Genomic DNA, 15,607 nt, shown 5'->3' with positions numbered 1-15,607 from the left:
GGACACAACGCGGCAGCCGGCTCTGCATGGGTCAGGCGTGGGTCCTGGCCCCCTGCGGGGTGCCTCCTCGCACAGTGGGAGGCAGGGCGTCTCCTCACGCGATTTCAATCATGCGCTGGGCCTCTAGTCTATATTAATAAAAGGCCCATGGCCATGACGCTGTAACGCTGTCACAACCAAACGAGCAGTGTCTCTCACGGTGGGCGGGGCGGGGCGCAAGCTACTAGGAACAGAGAGCTATGCACAGTGGAGGGCGGGGCAGTGAGCTATTAGCAGCGGAGGATGGGGTTCGAGCTACTAGCAGCAATGGGTGTGGCAGCCAGCTGAGGCAAGCAGAAGCGAGCTACTCACTGGGCCTCTAGTTGGTTTATAAAAATACAACTGATTTCTGGATATTTATTTTGTAATCTACTGAATTCATTTATCAGTTCTAGTAGTTTTTTCACATCGTTAGGTTTCTCTATATACAATATCATGCCATATATAAATATTGACAGTTTTTTTTCTTTCTTTCTGGTTTGTTTAAAAATATATTTGTATCTAATATACACTGAGTGGCCAGATTATTATGATCTCTGAACGCATAATAACCTGGCTACTCAGTGTATATCCTATATAATAAAAGGCTAATATGTAAATTGTCCCCTCGACCAGGAGTTCGACCAGCAGGCAGGCCGGCCAACCGCCCATGTCCCCTCCCTCTGCCAGGCTGGCCGGACCCCACCCATGCACGACTTCATGCACCGGGCCTCTAATACACACACACACACACACACACACACACACACACACACACACGCCAGATTATTATGCGTTCAGAGATCATAGTAATCTGGCCACTCAGTGTATATTCCCTCTATGTAATGCAAGGCTCAGTTGCAGTCCAGTGGATCTCTTCTTGCCTCCAAGGACTTTTACCTTGAACTCTTTATTTGTTGTTGTTTGTTTTTGTTCACATACAACCACATTAGCTACATTTAGAAAGAAGGAAAGAGAGGGTTAGAGTTAGGGTTTAGGGCTAGGAAGTGAGATAAATTGATCAAGATGATTTGAGATTTGATGTCATTATTATCAACATTTGCCTAGTTGTAGTAATATAGAATGTGGTTTTGTCTTATTGAGAACATGGCGGGTTTTTTTCTCTCTCCAAATGTTAGTGTGTGATTCATAAAAGTCGAGTTGTTTTTTAACATCTTAAAGAAGAAAATGAAAGTAAAACATAAAGATAGTTACTCTAAATGAATTGTTTATACATTTGTCACTAGAAAACTATTTTTAGTTCAATAGTAGTTTGTGTCATGGTAGTTATTGTAGTTTATAGTATTTATAACCTGCTGTGGTTTTGAATGTTGCTCTTAAGATTGTATTTAGTGACCACTAGGTTTTAATTGCTCAGAAATTTCAGAGAATGTAAAAAAGTTTTGGTTAAGCCTAGAAATACCCATTCTTGCTTCACTTAAAATTGGCATCAGTAATTACTTAATGAAAGCAGAATACTTTGAAAACACGCTCTTTAAAGTATAGCTATTACTAAAATACTATAACAACTATTATGTAAGTAATAGCTGCTTTTTTTTTGTTGTTGTTGTTGTTGTAGAAACTCTGTGGTAAGAGGAAAACTGCAAAATCCTTAAGAAAAATATAGTATAAAAAAATCACCAGTAAATGGAAGATTTTTAAACAATGAAATGTGGATGAGAAATAGAAAGACACGTGTAGGTTTGACATGGTTATATTTACTTAAATTCCGTGTTTCCTAGGACTTTGCAGATTTGGTTGTTTTCTCTCTTTTGACAAACTAATTATTTTTTAAAATATCATTTTTGTACCTCTACAGTTTGCAACTAGTTTCTCTTTTAAAAATGGTATGCCAAACCCATTTTAATGTAACAGAAAGGCCGAAACCGGTTTGGCTCAGTGGATAGAGCGTCGGCCTGCGGACTGAAAGGTCCCAGGTTCGATTCCGGTCAAGGGCACGTACCTTGGTTGCGGGCACATCCCCAGTGGGGGGTGTGCAGGAGGCAGCTGATCGATGTTTCTGGCTCTCTATCCCTCTCCTCTCTCTTCCTCTCTGTAAAAAATTAATGAAATATATTTTTAAAAAAATGTAACAGAAAGCTTACAGATTTGAGTTATGCAATGTCAGGAAACAAATAGTGTGTGTACTAATTTCTAAATTATTAGCTGGACTTCTAAATGTCTGTGTTGTTCATATAGCAGAGGCAATCCATAAAGAGCAATTATACTGTTGATGTTTCACTGAACATTTGCATTGTTTAGTACTGTTTGTCTCTGCATTATTCAATATTACCATATGCTGTAATATTGAGCTACCGGCAAGCATAGACTTCCAAGCAGGAGCCAAAGTAAGCAGTGGGGAATGAAGCTGCTATAAAATTTTGTTGACAGTATATGCAAAATACCTTTTGAAAATTGTACATAATAAATGGGAAAGTAGGTCACACTTCATTTTTTATAAAGTCCTTTCTACACCTATCTTTCAAAAGTTTATTTATACTTGGTGAACAAAGTAGGCATTTAAAATGATGTGGTGTGGAAATAATTTTAAAATAACAGTTTAGCCGAAACCGGTTTGGCTCAGTGGATAGAGCATCGGCCTGCGGACTGAAGGGTCCCGGGTTCGATTCCAGTCAAGGCATGTACCTTCGTTGCAGGCACATCCCCAGTAGGGGGTGTGCAGGAGGCAGCTGATCGATGTTTCTCTCTCATCGATGTTTCTAACTCTCTATCCCTCTCCCTTCCTCTCTGTAAAAAGTCAATAAAATATATTTTAAAAAAATATCAGTTTAAATAATTAAACACTTTCATATTTCATTTTTCTGTAAATGTTAGAAATTTTTTTTAAAGCCTATTACAACAACTAAATACACTTTTGGTCATTTCTAATGGAAGGAGCTATATGACTAAGACATGAATGATACCATGGTTGTTTATTCTGACCAAACTTTATGCCAAATTTTAGTCAGCAAATAAACTATTTAGAATTTGTTGACTACCTAACTGTTAACTTACTTTAATAAGCAAGGACAAGTTTAGCCAACAATTTTTGAAAATGGAAAAGGGGTAAAGAACATGGCTTCTGCAATCCAAAAAAAGAAAAAAAACCTCACCAGAGCCTGGGTAATTGAAAAACTTCGTTTTGGTAAAATGTGCAATTGAAATACTAATTTGAAAGGAGGGTGGGAGTATGGGCTGCCTCTAATATTAACGTTGAAATTAAAGATGAGATTTAAGCCTGGCCGAGGTGGCTCAGTGGTTGAGCATTGACCTATGAGAATCAGTTCACGGTTCGATTCCCCATCAGGGCACATGCCTGAGTTGCGGGTTTGATCCCCAGTGTGGGGCATGCAGGAGGTAGGTGATCAGTGATTGTCTCTCATCGTTGATGTTTCTATCTCTTTCCCCCCTCTTCCTTCCTCTCTAAAAGCAATAAAAATATATTTTAAAAAGAAAGAGAAGATTTAAGTTATTAACTATTTGTTGTTCATTTACTGTGGATAAGATAAAACCCAGGGAGTCTTAAGGGAGTTAAGAATTTAGGATGTTGGGCGAACCAAGATGGCAGCATAGGTAAACACCTAAACTGCCTCGCACAACAATTTCAAAACTACAACTAAAAGACAAAACGTCTATCACCCAGAACCACGGGAATGCTGGCTGAGTGGAAGTTCTACAACTTAAAGGAAAGAGAAAAGAGCATTGAGACATGCACAAGCGCTGAAAAGCTGAGATACGGAGGCGCGCAAATCGGGCTGGCGGTGGGTGACTGGGTGCGCTGCTGTTTTCAGCCCGAAGGGAGACAAGCTCCCGATTACTCGGAACTCCAGTTTCTGGGGAGACGCGGGGGACCCAAACTCATACGGGGAGAAGCTGGACTGTCTGCCATCGGGTCGGAAAGTGAGGGTGGGTTTCTTGCAGAGGTGCACGCAGCTATCATTGTTTACTGCGCTGGGGTGTAGGATGCGGGGACTTGGAAACTCGGAGATGCAGAGACGGCTGACTGACAGCCATCGCTGTTTGCCACGCCCTAGCCTAGTGACTCCCTGAGACCCCACCCCGCACAATCTACAAACCCACCCAAGCTCCACACAGCGGCTTTTGCATATAAATGGCCTGCCCTATCGCAGCTTAACCTAGCAAACTGCAGCTCTGGTCAGACAGCTCCAAAACCTCCAAACCCCAAGCAAGGAGGAGAAAACTATAGTTCTCGCTGTAGCTCCTGCTGGGTGGCTTCAGACAGTAGCTGACCTGCATCCCATTGGAGATCCAGAAGCTAGTGTATCTAGTGGTCAGTGTGATATGACACCAGATTTCAACTGCTCACATCCATAAGTGACACATTCAAGAGGCAGACTCAGTGAGCACCAAAGCCCCACTGAAGCAAGTCCTGCCCCATAAGCGTGTCTCCAGCACAGCAGTTCTTCCATTATAGACACAGTGGGTCCTCACAGCCAATTGGCCTGGAGGTCAATTCCTCCCAGTGTACCAACAGCAATTAAGGCTTAACTACACCAAGATTTTGCACTCAGCCCACAAAGGGGTGCACCAAGAGTGTCCACCTCAGGTGATAGGCTGAACCACTGGTCACCTACCACAGAAAAACCACTTCATCAACACAGGGAAGCAGCAAAATGCGGAGACAAAGAAACATGTCACGAATGAAAGAAATGGAGGAAAGCAAACTACTGGACATAGAGTTCAAAACCACATTTATAAGGTTACTCAAGAATCTTCTAAAAACCGCCAAGAAACTTGATGAGACCTCCGAGGAGCTTAGTGAGACCTTCAACGACCTTACTGAGAATGCCAAAAAAATGGAAAAGGACCAGTCAGAAATTAAGCATACACTGTCTGAAATAAAGACTATATAGAAATTCAACTGTAGATCAAAGGACCCCAAGAATCAAACCAAAGATCTGAAATATGAAAAAACACCCAACCAGAAAAACAAAAAGAAAAAAGAATCCAAAAATATGAAGATAGTGTAAGGATCCTCTGGGACAACTTTAAGCGTACCAACATCCGAATTATTGGGGTGCCAGAAGAAGAGAGAGAGCAAAATATTGAAAACCTATTAGAAGAAATAATGACAGAAAACTTTCCCTACCTGGTGAAAGAAATGGACTTACAAGCCCAGGAAGCATAGAGAACCCCAAACAAGAGGAATCCAAAGAGGACCACACCAAGACACATCATAATTAAAATGCCAAGGGCAAAAGACAAAGAGAGAATCTTGAAAGCAGCAAGAGAAAAACAGTTAGTTACCTACAAGGGAGTACCCATATGACTGTCAGCTGACTTCTCAACAGAAACTATGCAGGCCAGAAGGAAGGGGCAAGAAATATTCAAAGTGATGAACAGCAAGAACCTACAACCAAGATTACTCTACCCAGCAAAGCTATCATTCAGAATTGAAGGTCAGATAAAGAGCTTCACAGACAAGAAAAAGCTAAAGGAGTTCATCACCACCAAACCAGGATTATATGAAATGCTGAAGGGTATTCTTTAAGAAGAAGAAGAAGAAGGTAAAGATAAAAATTATGAACAACAAATACACACCTACCAACAAGTGAATCTAAAAATCAAGTGAATAAAAAGTCTGATGAACAGAATGGACTGATGAATATATATAATAGAATCAGGGACATAGAAAGGGAGTGGACTGACAATTCTCAGGGGGAAGGGGGTGTGAGGGGTTCGGGAAGAGACTGGACAAAAATCTTACACCTATGGATGAAGACAGTGGCGGGGGGTAAGGGCATGGGGTGGGGTGGGGAATCAGGTGGAGGGGAGCTAGGGGGGGAAAAAAAAAGGAACACTTGTAATAATCTGAACAATAAAGATTTATTTAAAAAAGAAAGAATTTAGGATGATATGATTGTTGTAACTGAACATTGAATGTAGTTCTGAGTGTTGTCATATTTGGAAGTAAAAATATTTTAAAAATAGATTTTAAGGTTCTTTTGATTCAATCAAAGGGAATGTGCAAGTTCAGTAGAGAAAGCTTTTCAGTATTATTTCTTAGATCTATATTGTTTTCTCATTCTGACCTTGGGGAAATGGCAGAACACCACATAGCACTGTATATGACTTAGCTCAACTACTCTATACCAGTGGTCGGCAAACTGCGGCTCATGAGCCGCGGTTTGCCGCTCTGTTTACTAATGAGTTTGCCGACCACTGCCCTATACTATGACCTATGACCTAATACATCATTTGTAAGTCCTTAATAATAATGATAATCACAGTCATAAAACTATACTTACTGACCTTTCATGAGATATCCATATCTGTCATCTCACTTAAGCCCCTTGATTAGTTTTTCTATCAAAACCACTACACTGACTACATATACACAAATCCTATCTAATAAAAGAGTAATATGCAAATTGACTATCACTCCAACACACAAGATGGCTGCCCCCATGTGGTCAAAGATGGCTGCCCCCATGTGGACACAAGATAGCCACCACAAGATGGCCAGCAGGGGAGGGCAGTTGGGAGGGACCAGGCCTGCAAGGGAGGGCAGTTGAAGGTGATCAAGCCTGCAGGGGAGGGCAGTTAGGGGTGACCAGGCCGGCAGAGGAGGGAAGTTGGGGGCAACCGTGGCTGCAGGGGAGAGCAGTTGGGGGGGGATCCAGGCTTGCAGGGGAGAGCAGTTGCGGGGGGACCAGGCCTGCAGGGGAGAGCAGTTGCGGGGGGACCAGGCCTGCAGGGGAGGGCAGTTAGGGGTGACCAGGCCTGCAGGGAAGGGCAGTTAGGGGCAAACAGACTGGGAGGGGGGCAGTTAGGCATCAATCAGGCTGTCAGGGGAGTGGTTAGGGGGTGATCGGGGTGAACAGGCTGGCAAGCAGAAGCAGTTAGGGGCAATCAGAGAGGCAGGCAGGTGAGCAGTTGGGAGCCAGCAGTCCTGGATTGTGAGAGGGATGTCCAACTGCCCGTTTAGGCTAAACCGTGGGGTCCCAGATTGGAGAGGTGCAGGCTGGGCTGAGGGACACACACACCCATGCACGAATTTCATGCACCGGGCCTCTAGTTATAACATAAAAATGGTATATATGTATGCTTCCAGATTACTTGTAATTGATGGCTTTTATCCCCTGCTATGTGTTAGGCTCTCTGGTATGCGATTTCCACATGTTATCTCATTTACTCATCCCACTAACATAAAATAGGTAACTATATTTCCATATTAATGAGACCTCACTTAGAGAGGTAGGAAATGGACATTTGAGAGTAGTAAGGAAGATGCTGGTCTAGGTGGAGAGACAGTGATACTCTAAGATGCTTTTTGATATGACCAGAGTCGTCAGGAAAGCTGATTTTGTGTAGGACTTGCGCTGTTTACTGAGAAAGGGAACTAAACACAAGAATGGAGATTGTGTAAATGCTGATGAGTTCACTTTAGACATGTTGAGCTTAAGGAAGGGAAGCAGATTTTATAGAATGTGGGTTTTAAACAGTGGAATGTGTTTTTCATATAGCAGAGGCAATCCATAAAGAGCCATTGTATTGTTTGTGTTTCACTGAACATTTGAATTGCTATATGAAAAACACAGCCAACAGTGGTAAGATTTTTGTTTTTGTTTTGTTTTTTGCCTTGAATCTTACAGATACTTGTTAGGCATTTTTTTTAATGTTAATAACATTTCAACATTGATTGTTGATTGTGTTTGTGAAGAAATATAATGAGGTGTTAATGTCTTAAATAATTAGATAAATTTTGGGAGGATTTCATGGTTTGTGAACATTATAGCTACCATGCCCTATGTAGGTAAAATAAATGTATATGTCTAAAATACGTTTTTATTAATTTCAAAGAGAGGAAAGAAGAGAGAGAGAGAGAGAAACATCAATGATGAGGATCATCAACTGGCTGCAATCCAGGCATGTGCCCAACTGGGAATTGATCTGTGACCTCCTGGTTCATGGGTTGATGCTCAACCACTGCTCCGCACTGGCTGAGTGGTAAAGTATATTTTTTTTAAGCAAACTGAGAGATCGCATGAAATCTCTCTTAAATTTTTAAATTATTTATATACAAGCCAAACTTTTTTTTTGTAAGAAAAAAAATAGAGTATAGAAATTAAAACTAAGGAAAAAAAAACAATAGTCCTACTAGGTTGATTATATTCTGATTTTTTTTCCCTATGTGTTGTTTCTTTCAGAAATATGGCTATACACACCTTTCTGCAGGAGAACTTCTTCGTGATGAAAGGAAAAACCCAGATTCACAGTATGGTGAACTCATTGAAAAGTACATTAAAGATGGAAAGATCGTGCCAGTTGAGATAACCATCAGTTTGTTAAAGAGGGTAAGGAACGTGAATGCCAACCAATTTAAATAAGCAAGGAAATGATAAATTAAATCTGCCTTTTCTTTGAGTAATGAAAATATTCAGAGTATTGAATTTTGTTGTTGTTGTTAATCCTCACCCGAGGATATTTTTCCCCATTTACTTTTAGAGAGTATGGAAGGGAGGGAGGATGGGAGAGTAAGAGAGAGAGAGAGAGAGAGAGAGAGAGAGAGAGAGAGAGAGAGAGAGAGAGAGAGAGAGAGAGAGAAAGGGAAAGAAACATCATTGTGAGAGAGAGACATAGATTGGCTGCCTCCCACATGTGCCCCTCTTGGGTAAAGCTTCTGAATGTCCCAGATAGTTAGTGCTTGCTTCTTTGTTTTATCATAGCATCCTTTTATACCTCATCATAGAACTTAGCACATTTAATTACATTTTGTTATCCACTGAACTTTGAGCTCCCCAGGGGCCATGACCTTGCTTTTCATGTTCCCTGTTAGTTGGCCTCAAATGTGTGTTGAGTGAGTAGAATACTGATGTACCTCTTCAGATATCTTCCACTACCATAATTGGGGTAGAAATGCTATAATAGAAGTCCAAAAGAATTGTGTGGAAGTGTTGTGAATATTGGAGAAGCTAGATGCTGGGATAAAGCCAACACTCAGATGAAGGAATCAGGGGTCTTGACAATGTGAGCACTTACGGGACTAGATATTGGTTTGCTTTGGAAAAGAGTCTCCTCGGGAGTTTGACCAAATCATGCATCTGAGCTTATTATCCTGTGGGGATTAGTAGTGGTAAGGATTTGGAGATCAGAGATCTGCATCTCCCATTCACATATCCACATTTCTCCTACCTAAATTCAGTCTTTGGAAGAGGATGGTGAGGTGTTCTGCTGTCTCTCTGAATGTATTGTGTTTTTTTGCTACCTGTGTTTCGGGGTAGCCAGTGACATTTAGGTTTAATTAGCTGTAGTTTAAAAAAAGAGAGAATATTAACTCCTATACTAATCATTAATGCTAGCAGTCTCTTTATATTTTTCCAAGGATTTTTGCAATTGGACTTGAATTATTGCAGAGAATCTGAGTGCCTTTAGATGCAGCATACTTCTTACCACAGCAAAATGACTTGGGAAGGGGAAGGGGAGGACTGGATAGGGTCTCTAGTGGCTGAAGCAAAGATACTGATTAATGCTTATTTTTCTCTTTGTGCTGTGAGTGTGTATGTGAAAGTAATATATGCTTACTCTAGAACATTTAGAAACTACACACAAATTGTATGTGAATGTGCATAAAATGGGGGAAGGGTACATACCCATAATTCCACTAGCTCGAGGCAACCATGTTAATACTGATTGGATCATTTTCTTTTAAAAAATATATATTTCTATTGATTTTTTCTAGAGAGAAAGGAAGGGAGAAGGAAAGAGAGAAACATTCATGTGAGAGGGAAACATCAGTTGGCTGCCTCCTGCACATCCTCGTACTGAGGATCAAGCCCGCAACATGGACATGTGCCCTGACCTGGAATCAGTCCAGCGACCTCCTGGTGCAGTGGTCGGCAAACCGCGGCTTGCGAGCCGTGGTTTGCCGCTCTGTTGACTAATGAGTTTGCCGACCACTGGGATAGGGGCTTAATCACAATGAACAACAACAGCCTGTAATTATTGGAATCGAGAGTCTAGTGCATGGCATGACCAACTGAGCCACACTAGCCAGGGCGGATAATTTTCTTTAAGTCTTTTTTTGTCTATGCATCCTTCATGCTTTATTTATGATTTAAGGAATAATAAACACCAATATATCCACTACCCTCCTTAAGAAATTGTTAATGTAGTATTGACCCTAAAGTTTCCTTTTCTTTTAGGAAATGGATCAGATAATGGCTGCCAGTGCTCAGAAGAATAAATTCTTGATTGATGGGTTTCCAAGAAATGAAGACAACCTTCAAGGTTGGAATAAGACCATGGATGGGAAGGCAGATGTATCTTTCGTTCTGTTTTTTGATTGTGATAATGAGGTAATGAACATCTTCATCTGCCCCTATGGGCTTTAAACAACTTAATTCAATGATTGGAAAATGCAGTCACTTTTTACTTATATTACATTTTATATTGGCAGCAGTATTTTTTTGAATTGGAACATTGGATGGACAGAATAGCACTGTCTTGCTGTTGGAGTGTTAAACACTTTTTGGCATCAGCAACCTTGTGGGCCTAAAATTTGCTTTATTTTTAAAATAATAAGAATTTGTTTTGCTTTGTTTTTAAGTAAAAATTGACTTGTATAATAATGTTAGGTAGTGAAGCTGCCCTATTACTTCTGAGGTATGCACTATTATCAGAGAGTGTATCTTGCCTTAGGATGGCTATTTATTGGAAAAGAAACACATATTTCTGGGAATTTTGGAAAACTTTCTATTTTAAGGCAACATTTAAGATAGACTGATTTGTGTTCATAGTGTAAAATGATTTTGAAAAAAAGCAGGAAAGCATTCTTTTTCTTTCTGGCACTTCCATTAGCATACTTAGACATACCTTTGACTAACTGAGGTAATTTCTTGGACTCATTTAATTAAAAGGCTTGACTGTTTCACACCTGTAAACTCTATTAAATTAATGTCAACAGCCTGAAAGAATAAGAATCTGAAGTATTGCTTTGAAGGAAGTTGGCTGGTTGAATTGCAAATGTGCTCTGGTGAAGGGATTTGCTGAAGCCTTTGAGTTGTTTTAAAATGTAACTCTCTTCTTCCAACCCCCGAAAATATGTTTTCACTTATTCTTCAAAGTTAACTTTAGAATGTTACCACAGCTTTATAACTAAGGAATGTTTATTCATGATTAATAAGGGATACTTTATTCAAATGCAAATATGTTGATTCTTCAATATTTGGATATTTATGTAATTACTGAAAAGTAAGCAAAATAGAACAAAGTCAGAGGCATGTAATTCATACCTAATAAGATAATAATGTATCCTAGATGGACCCATACACACATAGGTCTTCTTTTTATTGCGATTTGAAAAAAAAAATCCACAGGAAAAACTGAGTCATGAATGAATCTTATTATGCTCTGTACTTACTTAATCTGGTTTATATAAATTGAACCACATGTTTAAATTTAAAAGGACTTTACATGTTGATTAATGAATTAGACACATTCAGTTTAATGCAGGTTTTTTTTTTAACTCTTCAAACTTTATTCTCTTTTCAGGTTAAAAGAATGACAAATTCATATCTTTCTTTTTTATAATAACTTTGTATTTATTTCTCTTTTTAGATCTGTATTGAACGATGTCTTGAGAGGGGAAAGAGTAGTGGTAGGAGTGATGACAACAGAGAGAGCTTGGAGAAGAGGTACTTTGCAGTTTTTATACAATAAGCCACCTCAATCTCAGTTTGGAACTTGAATAGCAGGTTAAATACTTGCCTCATTTTGGTCCAGAAAAAGAAAATGTCATGCCTAACTATGTGAAATGGCTTATCTAAGAAGATGCTAAGGCAGTCAATTGGATCAGATTCAGTGTTCTCCTCTGAGCTATCCTATAACATGGAGGAGAATGGATGAATACTTAGAACCTTGCAATATTTGCCTTTTTTTTTACTTTCAGAATTCAAACCTATCTTCAGTCAACAAAGCCAGTTATTGACTTATATGAAGAAATGGGAAAAGTCAAGAAAATAGATGCTTCTAAATCTGTTGATGAAGTGAGTATCCCGATCCTGCTTTAAAAAGAAAAAAGTCAAGTAAAAATGTGATGGAGGGCATAGGCAGGAGAAAAAAAATAGTATGACAAAACAGTTTGCTTTTCAAGGCACTGGAGATTAAATGAAAAATTAGGCTTTTTCTCCTTTTTGAATAGAGTCTAAAATGGATTTTACAACTTCAGAGTTGTTCTTCATAGAAGTGGGTGGTTTATTTATTCCAAACTTCATTTCTCAAACACTGGAAAATTGGCATTTGAGACTATGATTTGGACCATGAGCATTAAAAAAAATCTATAACATGAATTGCAGGTTATCTAGCTCAGGAGCCCCAGGCTGCCTTCATTTCTTCTGTCACAGAGCACAGAGCTCCAGGGGGCAGCAAGAGCGGGGAAAGTGGGGATATATGGTGATGGACAGAGACTTGAGTTGGGGTGGTTAACGCACAATACAGTGTACAGATGATGTGTTGTAGAATTGTGCACCTAAACCCGTATAATTTTGTTAACCATGTCACCCCACTAAATTTAATAAAAAGGGAAAAAAATAAAAACATGTAGCTCCAGAGGTGCATGGTGTCCGTGGCTCAGCACTGCTCTCTTCCTTCATAAGTCAGCTGTCTTCTCTCAACTGTGGTTCGAAAGCCCTCAATGCCCAGCAACTATTTCTAGTGCTTTTTAATTCACCCAGTCTTCCCCTGATTACCTGAATCTTATTCCTCTGGACCTTTCTTTGTTATTGTATAGTCATTTTTTTTTTTTAATCTATTGCCACTTTCTGTAGTAGTGAGGTAATATATCAGAAAACTTTAGTCTTTTAGAATCAGAACTAGGAAGATAAGCCACTTCCATTTTATCAATTTTTGGTAGCCGATTAAGAAGTTTCATTTTGTCCTAAAATTGAATGCAACATGTTCATAATTTTATATGTATTATTTTTTAAATATATTTTTTATTGATTTCAGAGAGAGGAAGGGAGAGGGAGAGAGAGAGAGAAACATCAGTGATGAGAAAGAATCATCAACCAGCTGCCTCCTGCACACCCCACACTGGGGATCGAGCCTGTAACCCAGGCATGTGCCCTGACTGGGAATCGAACCCAGGACCCTTCAGTCTGCAGGCCGATGCTCTATCCACTGAACCAAACCGGCCAGAGCTTATATGTATTATTTATGATATTATATTACTGTCTAAAGTAAAATAAATAAAACACAGAAATCATAATGTGTTTTTTAATTATCTACTTTGGAAATTAATATAAAATTGATATACTTTTAAGCCATATGGTATTTTAACAATATCTGCTTTTAAAATTACTATCTTTTTCCTTTGCAGGTTTTTGATGAAGTTGTGAAGATTTTTGACAAAGAAGGCTAACTAAACCTGAAAACATCCTTGAAATCATGCTTGAATATTGCTTTGATAGCTGCTATCACAATCCCTTTTTAAGGCAATTTTAATCTTTCATAATTACATCATAATTAGTGGCCAGAAAGTATATAGTAAGACAAATTAAATTTTTTATCTTCAAATTTTTTTTTTTTTTTTTTTTTTGTCACAGGAGTAGACAGTGAATTCGGGTCTAACTTTGTCTTAGCTATGGTGCTCACAAAACAAGGAAGGGCATTAGCTAGTTCAGTGGTCGGCAAACTGCGGCTCGCTAGCCACATGCGGCTCGCGAGCCATGGTTTGCCGCTCTGTTGACTAATGAGTTTGCCGACCACTGACCTAGACTCTCGATTCCAATAATTACAGGCTGTTGTTGTTCCTTGTGATTAAGCCCCTATCCCAGTGGTCAGCAAACTCATGAGTCAACAGAGCTGCAAACCGCGGCTCGCGAGCCGCAGTTTGCCGACCACTGAGCTAGTTCTTTGTTTTTATTCGATAAGGATATCCCTTTTATAGTTTGTGCCCTCTGTGAGCAAAACTTTTTAGTATATGTATATCCCTTTAGTGATTGCAACATGTCAGGATTAGGGATTCGTCACTTCCTCTTTTTTTTTGCAGGTTTTAAATTTCCAACCTGTTAAGTGAATTTGTGGACCAAATTCCAAAGGAACTTTTTGTGTAGTTAGTTCTTGCACAATGTGTTTGGTAAACAAACTCATAAGATGAATTGCTAGAAGTGTTTTAGTATTTATCCAATAACTGACTATATCCTATAGAAAGGTAAGAAAACTTAGCTATGTTTTAGTTTTAATACAACTTGTACAAAGTTGTATGACAGGGCATAGTCTGCTTCCAGGGATTGGGATGAGGGCCTGGGGTTCAGAGCCTGACAGAATTGTCAGCTTTATTCTGACATAAATCTGAGGATAAGGGGCAAGGGTCATATCTAATGACATGTGTTCCTTATGCTCTCTTATATAGTGTTACTAATGATTAAATTGATCTCAACAAAATCCTAGCAGTGAAACCTTGAAATGCATGTACTAGATTTATGGTAAAATGGTTTTTTTTGTTTTGTTTTTTTGTTTGTTTCTTTTCTAGACGAAATTTAAGGTTAGTATAAAGTAGAAGAAATCTAATGGTTAAATTTCCCATTTGTATTTTATTTCCTTGAATATTTTTTGTAGTTATTTGTTTAAGAAGATTTAAAAATCACTGCACTTTGGTCAGAAAAATAATAAATATATCTTATAAATGTTTTATTTCCTTCCTGGCTACTTTTATTCAGTATATTCTTTTTTGGCATCATGTTGAAGCATGGAAAGGTACAGAATAAAAAAGAATGCTGTAGAGTCCAAAGGAATTTTTCCTTAAATCTATTCTTAAATCTCTGAGAAATTCATTTTCTCCATTCTTTTTTCCTGTCATCACCAATGCAAAGTGGTATCAAGGTTCTTATTATGAGTCTTATTAAAATGTTTCTCGTCTTCAGCACCTTTTTGACTTTGTATAATTAGCATAATTAAAATTTGACTTTGTATAATTGTTAATATAATTAAATTTTTCTATATAAAGCCATTGGAAATAGTGAGGACAATTTGTGGATATTCTTGTATAGGGGTGGGCAAAAGTAGGTTTCAAGTTCATATGGAAAAAGACACATTATGATTTTTACAACAGCTTTGTTAACTGTTTCGTGTACTTACAACTGTAAACCTACTTTTGTCCACCACTCCTCTCTTGTAATAGATTTATTTCTGTGTATTATGAAATTCACTTATTAATGATGAATTTGCACCATACTTGCCATTAAAACAACAAAGTATCCATAAGTACTATAACATATTAGCCACCAAAATTTGTATTGACATCTTGGTTTCTTGGAAGAGGTTATAATGAATTCTTATCTAGTGATTCCATCCAGCCAGGACAGAGGGCTTTTATAGGTAATTTAATAAAATGGCTGTAGTATGAAGCAAGAGTGAAGACTTAAGATTTTGAATGTGTTCCTCTTCACATAAGTGAAGAAACCTATCAGATGGGGATCTAAATATTTATATTGCTGTTGTGAAAGCAACCTTAAACCTGTGGATTTTAAGGAGAGTAGGTGCTTTGCTTCCCTTCATCAAATATCTTTCTGCGGCATTTGAGAACAAAAACCAAGAAACATAATAATTACTAAACTATGAAGCTTTT

The 15,607-nt window shown here is 38.7% G+C and overlaps 1 protein-coding gene across 3 annotated transcripts in view; it reads left to right on the top strand.

Annotated features, from left to right (window-relative positions):
- The window catches only part of CMPK1 (cytidine/uridine monophosphate kinase 1), a 40,705-nt gene extending 25,571 nt beyond the window's left edge, over nucleotides 1-15,134 (top strand). Inside the window, exons 2-7 of one of the 3 annotated variants that reach the window (XM_080655897.1) lie at nucleotides 8,190-8,336; nucleotides 10,185-10,337; nucleotides 11,599-11,675; nucleotides 11,930-12,026; nucleotides 13,358-13,692; nucleotides 13,870-15,134. In XM_080655897.1, coding sequence (XP_080512023.1) covers nucleotides 8,190-8,336; nucleotides 10,185-10,337; nucleotides 11,599-11,675; nucleotides 11,930-12,026; nucleotides 13,358-13,399 — 516 coding nt within the window. In that variant the 3' untranslated portion in view covers nucleotides 13,400-13,692; nucleotides 13,870-15,134. Of the gene's footprint in view, nucleotides 1-8,189; nucleotides 8,337-10,184; nucleotides 10,338-11,598; nucleotides 11,676-11,929; nucleotides 12,027-13,357 lie in introns of all 3 variants that reach the window. The other 2 variants (XM_080655898.1, XM_080655896.1) reach the window with 2 other exon arrangements.
- Nucleotides 15,135-15,607: the final 473 nt, after the last annotated feature.

This window comes from Plecotus auritus (assembly GCF_963455305.1).
Source record: "Plecotus auritus genome assembly, chromosome: 2".
Lineage (NCBI taxonomy): Eukaryota > Metazoa > Chordata > Mammalia > Chiroptera > Vespertilionidae > Plecotus > Plecotus auritus.
The sequence above is the reverse complement of the archived record's forward strand: the minus strand, read 5'-3'. Positions and strand labels throughout refer to the sequence as shown.